General features: G+C 45.5%; 1 protein-coding gene across 2 annotated transcripts in view; it reads left to right on the top strand.

Moving 5' to 3' along the window:
* The window catches only part of CACNA2D2 (calcium voltage-gated channel auxiliary subunit alpha2delta 2), a 205,167-nt gene that overhangs the window by 14,521 nt on the left and 175,931 nt on the right, over positions 1-14,715 (top strand). For both annotated transcript variants that reach the window (XM_056501746.1, XM_056501745.1), the window contains exon 2: positions 7,096-7,177. In XM_056501746.1, coding sequence (XP_056357721.1) covers positions 7,096-7,177 — 82 coding nt within the window. The remainder of the gene's footprint in view (positions 1-7,095; positions 7,178-14,715) is intronic.

Here is a 14,715-nt window from a genome sequence, read left to right as displayed (position 1 = left end):
ACTGACACCTATTCACTTATTTATTAATTCATTGTGTTTCAAGTCTAGATTTGTGACAGGCTTTGAGATAAGGAGCCCAGTTCTAGTCCTGCACCACGAGAGTGCCAACATGGTGCACAGAAGCCACGGGCTTCTCTTGCTCCTGATGCACATCAGCAAGTGTGTCATGGAAACAGAGCTCCCAGATGTAAACTCAGGGTAGAGTTTTCAAAAAAGCACGGGGGCTAAGGCATTGTGTTAGCTCGAGCTCTGAAAAAAACAGTTAATTGTTCTGGTATCAGCTCCAGTGCTGATAACCATTGCCTTTGGCTTATTGTGTTTGTGACAGTCCTGAGCTGGGTACTGGGCTCAGGGCTGGAAGGGCTGTTGGCAAAGGGCTATCCTCTGCCCTGTGGCCTGCAAAAAATACTTGCTGTGCTTGCTTTGCCATTTGTTCTTTTCATTGCTGTATCAGTGAGAGGTTGTGCACCTGTGCCTGTGTGGGGCCTCTCACAGCACTGCTGGGCAAACGTATCAGCTCACACATTCAGTGGCTTCTTCCTCTGTCTGTGGGCAAATTATCCACCAACAGACAGATTTTCCTCAAATCTACTCCTAGGCTTTAAATTATTCACTGCATTATCCTTTGGCCTCCAGCTCCTTTGCATATCAAATACTCCAAATCAGCTTTCTGTAAAGTTTGAAATTCAAGATATTTTGATTGGACACGCAGCTCTCAAAGAATAGTTATCGAGGCTCTTTGTCATACTGGGAGGGCATTTCAAATGGGGTTCTGCAGGGATCTGACCTGGACCTGCTTTTATTCAATAGTTTCATTAATAACTTAAGCAATGGAATGGGAAATATACTTATAAAATTTGCAGGCTACACTGAGCTAGGAGGGGTTGGATGTGCTTGGAAAGGCATTACCAGAATTCAAAATTATCTAGAAAAATTGAACGGCGAGCTGGATATCAGCAAAATGAAATTCAGTGAAAACAAATGCAAAGTACTGCACTTATGAGGGAGAAATGAAATGTACAAACACAGAATAAAGAGCATCTGTCTGGGTAGCAGCATGGCAAAAAGGATCTTGAGAGTCATTGTGGATCACTTTGAATCAACTGAGTACTGTCATAGCAGAAGGACACATTTATTCTGCAGTGTTCAGTAGGTTCTTGGACAAGACTGAGGAGGTTTTCTTCCTCATACAGCACTGTGTTTGGCTTCTGTTGGAGTACCTGACCTCACCTTTTGGCATGAGCCTTTGGACATACAGGCAAACTGTAGAGAATCCAGAGCAGGGCAACAAGAAGAATGAAATATTTAGAGAACAGTGCAAAATAGAGAAAGCTGTGAAAAGCTGAGGTTGCCTTTCTATTTATTTTACTACTCAAAAGATGTAACATAATAATGATCTTCCAGTTTTTAGGAGCTCATTGTAAGATTTTTTCAATGGCAGCTGTAGGTGGGATATGTGGAAAGAGGGAATTGAGATTTGGGGTGAATAAGAAGGGAACTTTTTTACTATGTGCTGAACAATAGAACTGGGAAGAGGTATTGTGGGGATCTTGAGTTCACCTTCAGCAGAGAATTTAAAGAACAGATTTGACAACACTTGGTGCAGAGAGTTCAGGTATTTAGATGTTTAATACAAGTAATGGTCAAAGAGGAGTTCCTGAAACCCCTGCCTTCCTGCAGATCTGTGACTGACTGAACAGCTACTGCCTGTTCTGTTCTCAGGTGGAGTTAGACCTTGAATGGATAATGCTTCTGCTTTTTGATATAGGAATCATATTTAAGGAACAATTTTCCTATTGTCCTAAATGTCACTGGTGACAAGTTGGTGGTTACTGCTGGTTTTCTCACAGGTACCTGCAGAAATACTTATGCTCAAGAGCTGTTAATGAAATACCATTTTTTTTGTGTAATTTTCCCCTCAGTCTTATTTTCTCCACACCCAGCTTTATCTATCCTGCAGGTTGAGAAACCTCTATAGTTACCCTTTTATTATATTTTAATACCTGTTGGGGTGTCAAAATGGATCTGCTAGGGGGTTTGGCACTTGGGGGTTTTTTTTAGGTGCAGTTTTTTGCAAGACATACCCTGCTGCAAAAATTTGAAAAGATAAACAGAAGATAGCACACAGAAACAGACACAGAAAGTTAGTGTTTGAATTGAGGAGAACAAAATAATTGATTGTAGACAGTCTTTCCCTTTCCTGTCTCTTAAAAGATTTTCCTAAGGATATAGTTCTAATATTCATTTGCCCTTCCTTCCCCCCTATAATAATGCCAAAGATGCTTTCTATTACAGGGAAGACCAGACGGTAGAGGTGAATAATGTCTTGATAAATATTAAGAAAAGACCAGTCCAGAAGGCAATTTTCCCCACCCTTCCTTTATATAAACACCTGGGCACGTATTTTAAATTAAAACACAGTCATAAAATGACAATGTGGGAAGCTTGATAATGCCTGGAAGCAGGGTCAGTAAGTTATTTGGAAGGAAACAGGTGTTCTCTCGAAGTTGTGTCTTCAGGGGAAAATAAAAGGGCAACTTGTTTTCCCTTGATGGGTAAACACTGGCTCACGTGGGGTTTTTACAGGCTAGGTATGTAAGAGAGCTCAGAGGGAGCATATCCTGCACACACACACATGCACGTGTGTGCACTGACACACACTATTATAGTTAAAGGATTAAGCATCTTGAAGGAATAAGCCAATTATAAGAAGTTCCTGCACAGCAAAAATTAGACAACACGGTAATTAATAACCTTATTAAATAGCAATATTTGGGCACTGAACCAAAGTGTATGAATCAGGGTGAAGCATTCTTGGCTGAACACCCTGCATGAAGTGTAGACACTTGTTCAGAGCACACTCTGTATAGAACCCAATAAGCTGTGGGGCAGTACATCCACTTAGCATGTAGTTTCTCCTCTTGTGCTTTTATGTTTCTGTGACCCTCTTATTTTTGAGGCCAGGAAGGCAGTAAAAGGAGAGGATCAAATCTCCTGTTTTATTTTTTTTCCTAACACCCTCTTCTGTTCACAGCCAAACAAGCACTCTCCTAAGGCTTCTTTTAAGGAAAAAATGTCCTCAAGCAGAAAACTAATTTTCTTTCCTCTCGCTTCTCTTTTCCCTTTCTCTTTTTTGTGAGAGGTGCCTTGCAATGAGGCTTGCACTCATTAGCAGTCTGTGGAACTGCCTTGCTGCCCCTAGGTTAGCCATGGGAGGTGTCACTGCAGCCTGGAGGGGTCTGTGCCATGCACCCAGAGTGACCTTGTCCTGAGCTGCTGTGGCACATCCCTGCTGCTGGCCACAGGCTGGCAGTGCATGGCTTGCCCTGTGTAGCCTCTGACACCAACATGCAGAAGTCTCTGCAGCTGCTTGGGTGACCTGGAGCATGGAACATGCCCTAATCCTAAAACAGGGCTGCAGTGACCAGTGGCAAGGCACAGGTCCCACTGAGCAGAGTGGGACACGTGGGATGCTTTGCTTCTTGGCCCCAGCTGCAACAGCAGTAACAGGTCTCCTGATGTTCTCCTTGGCACAGTAAATAGTTTTGACTATCTGCTTCTTTTTTAAAGCCCACTTTATATCATCTTTAGGAAAAATCAAATATGCAAATTATCTAATCAATTAACATTTTTGTAGTTTTCTTTGGAGAGGCAATGATAAATGATGGTGTGTTTTCAAAATCAGTTACCTCCCTTGCAAATGTTGCACTGGAGGCTGTAATATATACAGGTGAAGGAAACAACCCTTTTTTCAATACTAAGGATTTTTTATGGATATCCTGAATTGTATATGATAGTTGTAGAATTGTTGGGTTGGGAGAGTCACCTCACAAGAGGGATGAGTGAGGTGTGCTGGGTATGTCACTGCCAAAGAAAGGCCAGGCTCTTTGCATGCAGCTCCTGCAGGCACAGAGCTATAAAGTGCCATCACAAATTCTTGAGCTCCAAGGTTTTCTCCTGGCCCGTGTTTTCTCTCAGCAGCAGACACCAAAGTGGTGCTTGGTTTTAGGAGTGACTGTGCACATGGCTCATAAAGGAGCCTGGTGCCTTCCTCACCACCACAGCCATGCCAGTGCCTTCCCAGCCAGTCATCAGCTGTGTGCTGGGTGCTTTATTTGTAAATGGCATTTCACAAGAGCAGCAGGGCACTCCTGGCAGCATGTTTGGAGGAGTTACGGCTCCTCAAGCCCTGTAAGGCACCTGAGGCGTGCAGTAATGGCCCAGGAAGGCAATGATGTGCTGGCTTATTGCTCACCACTTCCTAGGAGATGCTCTGCACAGACATGCTCATCATGGCCCAGCAGCTCCTTTACCCTCTGCAGCCTTGCTGCAGCCATCCTACATAAAATTTTAAGTGCATTCGTTTCATGGGGATTTTTTAATGGTAACTCTCAACCCAGTATATGGCAACTGAGATGAAACCTCCAGATTTTGGGATGTGGCCCACTCTGCAGACTTCTGTCATGGACAGTACCAGGGTAGAGGGACATAGTAAAGGGTCAGACAAGAGTTCTGCCAGTGCTTTCATGTGGGTGAGGGTTGTGCTGGGTGGAAAAAAGAACTTTTACTACCACTGGCAAAAACTCTTCTATAGCCATAGTACATAAAAAAAAGGAAGCTGCTTTTGCTATTACTTTTTTTTTAAATCTAGAAACCTGGTATCAGCTCTGCCAAAATGCTGTCCTTTTTATTTGATGGTGTAATACATGTACTTATTTATTTTTAATATTGATGTCACAAGGCTTAGCTGGACCCTTTTGGAAGCTGCTGGTCTGTAAGATTGAGAGTCAGGTATCATAAGACAATTAAAGGGAATTGCAGCTTTTCTCATGAATGACAAACCCAGTGGCTTTTCTCTAAAATAGTAGTACTTCTTGGGGCAGAGGCAAGGGGTGGAATAAGTTAATTTTCTTTTTTTTTTTTTACGAATCTGCTGACTAAATTGTAATCCCAGCTCAACTGAGTACTCAGTGTCTCTTTTTCATATGCCAACAGAGTAATATTGATGCCTCTGTCTTCCTTTCTAACTAATCCTTTCTGAAGGCTTGGCCATATGTGACATTTAAGCAGATCTGAGCAGTTGTTAATGTTGATGGATACAGCTCAAGATGGGAGGTAATTTTCCCTTGCTGTGGTGGTGTTGGTGCTCCTGGTGAGAGCTGACACAGGCAGGTGTCACTGAAATCAAGGATCTTGTGCAGAGCTGGAAGTTAAGGAAAAGTGTCAGCTCCATAAGTGCTCAGTGGGGTTTCTCAGACCTGTGGCTGAGTATGAGCATATAATTGATTTTTTTCAGTTCACTGGACAAACTGGAGGAGGGGAAAAATAAATTCAGTTTTGGTTTTTCAAGGCTTTTTAAAAAAAATTAACACCTTATGTAAAAATAGATATTTTTTGGTGAAAATGCTTCAGAAGATTTGTGGTACTCAGGGTAACCTGACTATACCTTTGATAAAATGTTTGACTGGAAAAGAAACAAAACCCCCCAAAACCAACCCCTCTGAGCTCTGTCTGTGACCTGGTACCTTCACACTGGCAGCCCCAGTGGCTTTGCTCTCCCTCCTCTGGCAGAATAGGGGCTTTGCTGGTATCTCCACTCATCTCATTTCCTACATGTCCCCTCCCCAGCCACGCTTCCAGGGGACAAGAGGCAGCCATGCCTCTCTGGGAAGATGGGAAATAGCATAAGTTACATTGGAAAACTGAGAAGGCTTGGCATGGGCAATCAAATCTTGTTTTCATCCATCCTTGATGTTATTAACTGGCATGAATTTTGCCTGAGTAGCACACATCTGTCTGCCAGCCCTTCCCTCTGTCCTGCTGTCCCTCACCCCTCAAACTTGGTGCTTCAGCTCTGCTCTGCCCCTCAGTTCAGGGCATCTATCTGCTCTGATAATTCTGCCCAGCTTTTGGGCTGTGCTGTGTAATTCAGAGTCCTCCAGTGCCCAGCTGAAAAACAATTGGGTTTCTTTGCTCCTTGATCTCTGGGAGAGCCCCTCCATGGTTTGGGGGTTGTGTGGGCTGCCAGGGGATGTCTCTTTGCATGAAGAATGAAATCTTTTGGTGAACCTAACAAAAGTGCAACCTCCCCAAGCTCCTTCCCACCTGCACCTTGCCCTTCTGCTGGCCTTACCTTCTGCTGCTTCCCTCCTTCCTGTGGCATACACTGAGAGAGGAATGTTTCTGTGAATAAAGCACTGAAGGCAGTGCCAAGTGGTGCAGAGACAATCCAGTGTTGCTTTTCCAGGTCAGACAGGAGATTTGACATTTGCCTGGGCAGCGGCTGAAGCCAGGAAATCTCATTAAAAGAAGGAGAATTATCGAGTTCTGTGGATTTAGAAGAGGGTTTGTTTGCTGTTTTTAACTGGGTGTTATTGCTGCAAGCAGGAGTCCATGTGGCTGAGTGCAGGGAAGGTGCTGTTCTGCTGGGAGCAGGGCTCAGGATGAAGGAGGTGCCGAGGCAGCTCCCAGCCCTTGCCCTGCCTCAGGAGCAGCTCTGCCTGCCCTGAGCCTGGCTCAGGTTGGGCTTTGCTGAGGGTGCAAAGCAGCTGAGCCTGTGCCTGGCTGCTCTGTGCCTGCTGCTGGCTGTGCCCAGCTCTCTCCCTGCTGCTGCACTGATAATCCATTGCTACAGCAGGACAAGACACCTCTGCCCCTGCCCTGGCTCAGGGTCTGCTCCCTGCCACAGAGCCCTGCTAAAGCAAGGAGCTGTTTTCTGTACTCCACAGCACTTCGACCTTGTTAATCGCTCTGGGCTTAAATAATTAGCTACTGCAAATGTTTAGAGAAGGAGAAAATAAAGCCTCAAGCCTTGCGGTTTTTGTTGCATCTTTTTCTTCCCTCTTCTCTCTGTGGTGCCTTGTGCATAAATTTTGGAGTCTGGAAGTTTATAACCTGGCCCAGCTGTAATCCTCAGAGCAGTGTGTTCCTGGTACTCTGCCTGCACTTGGTGCTGCAGAGAGAGAGCAGTGAACTTTGCTGAGGCACTGATTTCCTCCCTCTCCCTTCACTCCCTTGCTTATCTACTCAGTGTCAGGGCTCTGACTCTTTCTCTCTCTCCCTTTCTCTTTCTCTCTCTCTCTCCATCTCTTGCAGTATGCAGTACTGGGCCAGGAGGCTGGAGCAGGAGATTGATGGAGTGATGAGGATATTTGGTGGAGTCCAGCAGCTCAGAAAGGTAAGCTGTCTTTCTTTTACCTGTGCTGCCTTTCTTGTGGCAATGACTGCTCTCATCTGCAGAAACCACCCGTGTGAACACTTGCACTCAGTCACCCTCTCAGCTCACTCCATGTGCAGGGTCATGGCTGGCTATGCTTCTGCTCCCTGGGCATTCAGATGCATTTAAGTGTGTGGGAGTGAGTGTGGTTTGTATCTGTCTGTCTCTGGGGCTTCATGTCACTGCTATCTGAGCATGCACCTCTCAGGTTTTTCCTGTATGACACACTAAAAAATATTAAAATCATCTAACCTTTCCTCCAGGGACTGAAAGTAGTTTAATTTGTGTTTTAAATTTAAACTTGTGTTGACAAAGCAGGAAATGTTGAAAGGATAATTTTGCTAGCCATTGGAAGCGCCTTGCTTTTAAATATACATTGCAGGTAAAACTGTAATTGTTTCCAAGTGCCAGAAAACAAAATTCAGTTGCTGATGCTGGCATCTGCCTCCTGCTCCCTGAGTTAGCACCAGAGGCTGCAGAAGCCAGGCCTGCTCTTCTCCTGGCAGCAGTGCTCTGGGTTGGGTTAGGGCAATTATAGAGCAGCTTCATCAGGGTTTATTAGGTTTGGGATCCAACAGTCTTTGAAACCTTCCCTGCTTCCCTTTCCCCATAAATCCTGGTTCCCCTTGCCCACACTCTTGTGCTGACTAGCTGATTTGGAATTGAGCAATTTGGAATAACAGTTATGGTGTTAATCTAAAGAAAATAGGCTTCTCTAGAGTGATAAATATGTTACCCCAGCAAAAAAGCATGGGTGTATTTGTGTTTTCTGGTGACAGTGACATGTTCTTCTCAGATGCCAATACTTTATGGGACTCCTACTGCCTGTCTTGCACTAGTAGCTATATTGGCTTAAACAGAACTGCTGAAATTTTATACTGTTGGTTGTAACCCATTGTCTAAACACAGAGGCCACACTATTTTCTTTTAAATGCATTTTGAAATTAGTTTACCTGAAGGCTTGCAAAACTCTTCATGGTTCATCCATTCATTTGTGTTCATATTGAGCTCTTGAATGGTGTGTCTGGGCTTTGTGTGCATTCATTTCAAGTGAACTTCAAGGGGATTGATATAAACTTTATGTGCAGCATGAAAAGCATATACACCCTCTTGGGTTTCAACAGATATTTCTGAAAGTAGCCATGCATTTGTGCAATGCAGTTTTGCATGTTGGCAGGGTCTTAGAGCTGGGGATGTTTCCCAGGCAATACAATGGTGCAGCAGCCAGCATTCTCTTCAGCAAAGCACAGTCATAAAAAACAAAAGGATTGCTACTACATTTTTGTACATGTCCTCTCTTACAATTTATTCTTATTAGCTTTGATTTTACTCCTTTGCATGTTAAATAGGCATATCATGTAATTTTTTTAATGCCATAATTAAAGAGAAATTACACCTCCAATTTGCCAGCACTTGACTCCTATTGGCCAGTCAGTCAATTACAGGTAAGAGAGCTTCCCACTTTTCCTGTTTAATTCTTCTGGTAGAACATAATGCAATACATCAATGGATTAATACTGGATAAACTGACTACAGAGGGATTGAAGGGGTTTTTTTGAAATCTGTTCTGGAATCTTCTTGTAAAGGGAGGAAGCTAATTATTGTATCTAGTAAATGCATAAACCAGCTGAAGCCAAGAAATGAGCTACTGAAAATTCCACTGTGCAGCTGTTTGAACACCAGAAAGGACTGGTGGAGGCTGTCTGCTGATCTCTAGGGGAGGACTTGGGATGTGGAGTTCAGGTTTGATTTGTAGATGCAATATCAAGTGCATGATACTTAAGAACCACATTGCTTGCTAGTGCACACTAGCATAGCTTCACTGATGGAAAATGGCATGGAGTGCTTCACCCTGAAGAACTCAGAGCTGTAGCTGCAGGGAGTCCTTACCCACCAGCTGCACACAGGTTCATCAGGGTTACAGTATGGAAGCTGTCTCATGTCATAAAGTGGCACTGTAACTTACTTGGAGACATGGATTTGAAAAGTTAAAAAAAAAAAGTCCACATTCTGTTGCAACCACACTCAAAATTTAGAGGGTGAGCAGGCACAGGGGGAAGGAAGAGCCCCTGAGGAGCTGTGGGAGCTGAAACATGGTACAGCTGGAAGCTAATTCCACCCACTGGGATTTCACAGGAAGGTTTATTATTAAGCAAGAGTAGATCCATGCAGGGTAGGAAGGATAAAGAAAAATGAGACAAGCAGAGCCTGTTTTTTGCTAAAAGTTGCTGATGTTCTTTGGATTTGCCATGTTGGCCTGGGACATGCCTGGAGAGGGGACTTCTGGTTCATTATGCATAGTGATATTAGAAAAGTGCTCCAGTTGGGGGAAAAGGTGCTCCAGTGTTACCAAGGCCAGAACTGGCCCTTCTGAATTTGGTGGGGTCTGTTGTGAGTGGTGGGTTCCACAGCTAGCTCTTGTGGGACTGTGAAGCTGTAAGCACTGGAGGTGGGTCCATGCCAAATGGATCTTCCCTTTCCAGGCCTGACTACCAAAGTGACAGACAGAATAATAATAAAAAATACCCTCCTCTGAGATTTGCCAGGTTTACTCAAAAACATTTTTTCTTGGATTGCTGTGAAAGGATGGAGACCTGTTCTTTGGTTATTGCCTGAAATCATAACTGTTATGGCATATGATGCATGAAATTTATTGTCAGAAATGTGGTGTCCAGGAACATAACAGTGCTGAATATTTAATCTTCCTGGAGTGCTGCCCATCCCAGAAAGATTTTTGTTTTAACTCCTCAGTCATTTCCTTGAGGTGGGGTACTAAATGCTCAATGCCCCTGCTTCCCTCCTGTCCTGCCAGGTGGACAGACAATGCCCTGGGGAGTTTTCCAAGCTGGTACCATGCAGATGCTCCTTTGCACAAGGGGACCATTTTTCTGGAGCAATTACAGGAGGGTGAGATGTAAAGGGCAGTCATGCCAAGGGCTCTTCTTTCAGCTGTGAGTCCCACCTTGCTTCTCCCTAATGTCCCGACCTTGAAAACACTGAAGTGCAGATGTCCCCATTAGGCTGGCTGTGCTGGGCCACCCACATGAGTGAACACTGTGGGCTTGGAGCTGTATGGAGAGCCATGGCCTTGCTGGGATGATTCTCTGCCTGGTGAAGTCAGTGCTCAGCCCCTGGGGTGCCTGTAGTGCAGCATCCTGTTGGCTGGCTGGCTCCTCCAGGCATGCCCCAAAACAAATCCCAGCACTTGGATCAGGGCATGCTGCTTTGCCTGCCTATCCTGCCTGCCTCACAGCTCACCAGAGATAATTGAGAGCACAAATCACTGCTAATTCAGCTCTGACTGGCACAATGATATGTGGGACCCTATAATGCTGGCTGAATAGATTGACGTTCTTAAAATAGTTATTTCTAGAATAAGGAATATTATACTAAAAATACAACTCTGATTTCCAGTTGTTTTTTCTGTTAGTGACTTCTTTGTGGCTACAGCGGACTCTTCACTTGGCAGAGCAAAAAATATTTTGTTTTGACATTTCTTGCTACACCACACTTCATTTCTCTTTCTTTTAGTTTTTTGGCACAAGTAAAAGTTGCTGAGTTTAGTCAAAAAGGAAATAATACTTTCCAGCCTAGATGCTGCAGAACCTGCTCCAGGGTAGAGTGTACTCAGGAGATTTCCCCTGCTGGTGCAGCCCTGTCCTCCCAGTGTCCTGCTGTGCTGGCACTCGTGGCAGGACCCATGACAGCAGAGCTGTGTGTGCTGCTGGGTTTTGTGCCTCACTGAGCAGCTCCCCTGGATGTTGTGTTAAAACTCCTTTTCTGGATAGCTGGGCTGAGGCTCAAATCTGCCCTGGCTTGTTACCTACATTGTGTTTGATCCTGTGTCTCCTGAGGTGAGCAGGGAGCTGGTGAGAGCATCCCCTCCCCTCCTCTAGTACCTGTTATCCCTGCTGCCTCCAGTGGCCTTGTTTCCTCTCTGGCATTTACTGAGGAAGCCAAAGCCTTTCAAACAAGAGGGGAAGAGCTAAGGGATGTAAATGCTGAGCCCCTTTCCTGCTCTGTGTTCCTGTCTCTCTTCCCTCTGGCTGTCTTTCCTGAGCACTGTTTCTGTGGCAGGATAGAGCTCTGCTGGAGGTGCCATGCCCTGCCACAGACAGGATTTAGCAGGGGTAGGCTGGGCAGCAGAGCTGGACCTCAGCTGCACTTGCTTCTCCTCTCCAGCCTATCAAGCTGGTTTTGTACCCTCTTCCCTTTCCTCTGGGCAGCCAAGGGAAGTCAAGAGAGAGTGTCTGGGTCTGCCTTGCTGGTGTATGACTGGGAGATAAGGATACTGCTGGCCTTGGTGATGAGGAACCACTCAGTCTCTAAAGGGTGAGGTGGCCCCAAACCTGAGCCCAGGTGGGATGTGGGGAGCAGCTGGCTGAGTGGGCAGGCAGGGAGCCTCAGCCTGGGCTGTGCTTGGTCCTCAATGTGTGTGACTGCACAGAAAGGAGGATGGGCCCAGGGAAAGGGAGACTTGTGCTGTGCCCTTTGGGATGCAGCTCCCCAAGGAGTTTGATGGTTGTGGCACAGCAGAAGTGGCTCAGCTTGGTCCTTGTAATCAATATCTGTTTGTTTTTTTCCAGTGGATTTTCATGTCTGTCTTCCATTCTTGTTTTCTTATACTTTGTTTTGCTAGTTTGGCATCTCTGCCTGGCAGAAGTGCTGCTGTTCATTCCTCTGTGTTTTTCTGGCAAGGAAGGGCCCTGCTGGCCAGGGCTTGGGGCAGAGTGACCAGGATGTGTGCAGGCATCCCCACCTTTGTCTCTGCCTCAGCTTGCTTGTCCCTTCTGCTCTGTGCTGCTTCTCTTGTTTTCAAAGCATGGCCATGCTTTAGTTGAGGCAGCTGCAGGTGAAGAACTGTGATTGAGCTGTGCACAAACAAGAAGCTGGATTAAAAAAAGCTAGTAATACTGACAGAGTTTTGCCTTGGGTCTGAAGAGCTGAAGTGGCATCTGCCTTGTGTAGTGCTGCAGTCACTAGCACTCCTCCTGTGGTGGGGTCTCTGCAGTACTGAGTGTTTCATGTGGCTCTGTGAGTGCATCCCTTACAAAACTGCTGGCACAGAGCTAGAGCCTCTTTAATGCCAGCACTAGGAGGTGAGACATGCTCTTATCAAAGGAGCTGTCAAGGTTTTCTGTTCAACTTTTTTGATCTTGGATAACTACTGGAATAATAATAAATTAGCCTAAATCTCCCAAGTAACTGTGGTATTACATGATGTTTAATTTGTTCTTTTGTTTTCTCTGGGTATAGAAACACTCAGCTGGTCATTCAGTAGGGCTGGAGAATTTGAGAAGTGTTAATGGAATTTTAAATGAAGGATGCAAGAGAATCAGAGTCCCCCTGCACAATGCTCTGGACACAGTGTCTGAGAAGCCTGTCTGCTTCCAAATGGCTCTGTCACATGGACTGGACATTCACAGAAACAGTGATGTGGTCCTTGTTCCCAACATGGCAGAGTTGGGAACAAGATCCTAATCTTCTGATATTCAATCCAGTACTACCTTCAAAACACCATAGCAGAATTCATCTGGCCTTTTCCTTCTGAGGTGTCAGCCCATCCCCCAGAATGGGAGATAAGTGATGCCAGTGGCTGCACTGTGCTCACAGATTTGAGAGGGGTTTGAACCCAAAGCTTGGGCAGCACACGAAGCAAGCTGCTTGTGTTACAGCAGCACTGAATGCCTGCCCTCTTCCAGGGTGAACGCACCTTACTGTGTTTCCAGCAGCTAGTGCCCATCTGGGGCTGCCCAGGAGTGTGGGCTCTGCACCCCAGTGAGGGGATGCTGGGCTCCCAGCCCTCGGTTCCCGAGCTCATTCCCAAAGTGCCTGGTCCCTGTGCTGCTGTCCTCCCCTCCCAGCAGCGTGCACACAGCCTGCTTCCGCACGCCGTGGCTGTGCCCTCCCCTGCTCCTCCTGCTTGAGAAGAGGAAGTGCGCCATGCCAGATAAACACATTCCTCTTCCAAACAGCTTGGGTTTATTTTAATCTGCCTGGGCCGTTCAGCAGCCTCAGCACTCTGTTCAGCACCGAGTGCAAAGCCAACGCTGTATTACCAAGGAGGAGCATTTCAATGTCCTTAGGCTTGCAGCAGCCTGGCTGGGAAAGAAGGATCCTCTGGCACCCCTTGCTTGGGCCAGTGTGTGCCATCACCAGCCCCCTTACACCATCACCTCACTTCTCACTCCTTCTCTCTACTAGAGCCATATTGCATCTGTACTGCGAGATGTCAGGGAAACATATGCTCCAGCTTTTAGTACATTTGCATAATTAGAGTAATGTGTATGAATAATTTATAGCTGGATGTGGCTGCTCAGTGTGTGACGTTAGCACCCCTCACTAAATCCTTTCCAGTGGGTGGTGCAGATCCTGCACCAGAGCCATTGTGCTGATGCAGTGTGATGCAGGGGCCCTGCTTTGAGACAGCTATCAGTGTATGTGGTTGTGTCTGTGTGAGTGTATATATATGCATTTAGTGCAGAAAGATGGGCTTTTACAGTTCTGGGGAAAGAGCAGCCTAGAAGTCTCAGAGGCTCAAATCCCTTAGACTCTTAGGCTCAATACTTGCTCCGTTTATGCAGAAGCTGCAAATGAAAATGTTCTGCAACATTTGAAAGCCGAGGCAGGGATTTTTCCAGCAGGACTCAGGTGTGACTAGTTTGTGTTCCAGGATTATGTTTTTGGGTTGTTTTTTTTTTTAATTACTTTTTCAGATCATAAAACTTAGCAGCTAGCAGGGGAGAGGGATAAACATGCCTGCACTGTGTCATAGAGCCTGATCTCAATCAGCTGGGCAATAAATTGTAGCAAAGAATTGCCTGGACACTGTCTGACTATTTACCAGCTCTTTAATGTGTGAGTTCTCATGCTGAAAAGCTCAGAGTGCCAGGTAGGTGCTTTAAAGGAGTGATCTGAGTTGCTGAATCCTGGTATTTATGTTCCTGTTAATTTTAGCTTAAACTATATTTGGTCCTTTCCAAATGTTTTCCTTGGCTGGAGAGTGCTGTGTAAACTGGAATGAAGAGCAGGCATGCACAGTTACTGACCCATTACTGTTATCCACTGGGAAACTGAGGCAGGTGCTTAAGTGAGCAGGTCTGCAGAACCAAGGAGTGCTGCAGCCTGGACTGTTCTCCATCGTGGGTACAGCCAGCAGGTCCATAGAGGAGGGTGTGTTCAGAGAGGTAACAGGCAGAGTAATAGTCCTTAAAGCCCTTGCTTTGAACCTTTCCACTTTACAGAATTACTTTGTAAAGATAATATGCTTCCAGCCAGTTGGTGAGTTTGAACAATCAGAAGGGATTGCTGTTGAGTTTTATGGAGTCATTTCTGATTTATATTGCTGTCAGTGACAAGTTAAATGAGCCTAGCATTCAAGAGAGTGATGTTCAGGTGTGTGCATCTCCTCAGTGCTCTGCTTTGCGTTGAGTGTCCAAAAATGTAGCTGATGTTCCCAGCCAGTCAACAACCATGTTTGTAAAATCCTCATGAATATT

This window comes from Oenanthe melanoleuca, chromosome 12, assembly GCF_029582105.1.
Source record: "Oenanthe melanoleuca isolate GR-GAL-2019-014 chromosome 12, OMel1.0, whole genome shotgun sequence".
Taxonomy (NCBI): domain Eukaryota; kingdom Metazoa; phylum Chordata; class Aves; order Passeriformes; family Muscicapidae; genus Oenanthe; species Oenanthe melanoleuca.
Note: the sequence above shows the minus strand (reverse complement) of the source record. Positions and strands in the feature narration are given on the sequence as shown.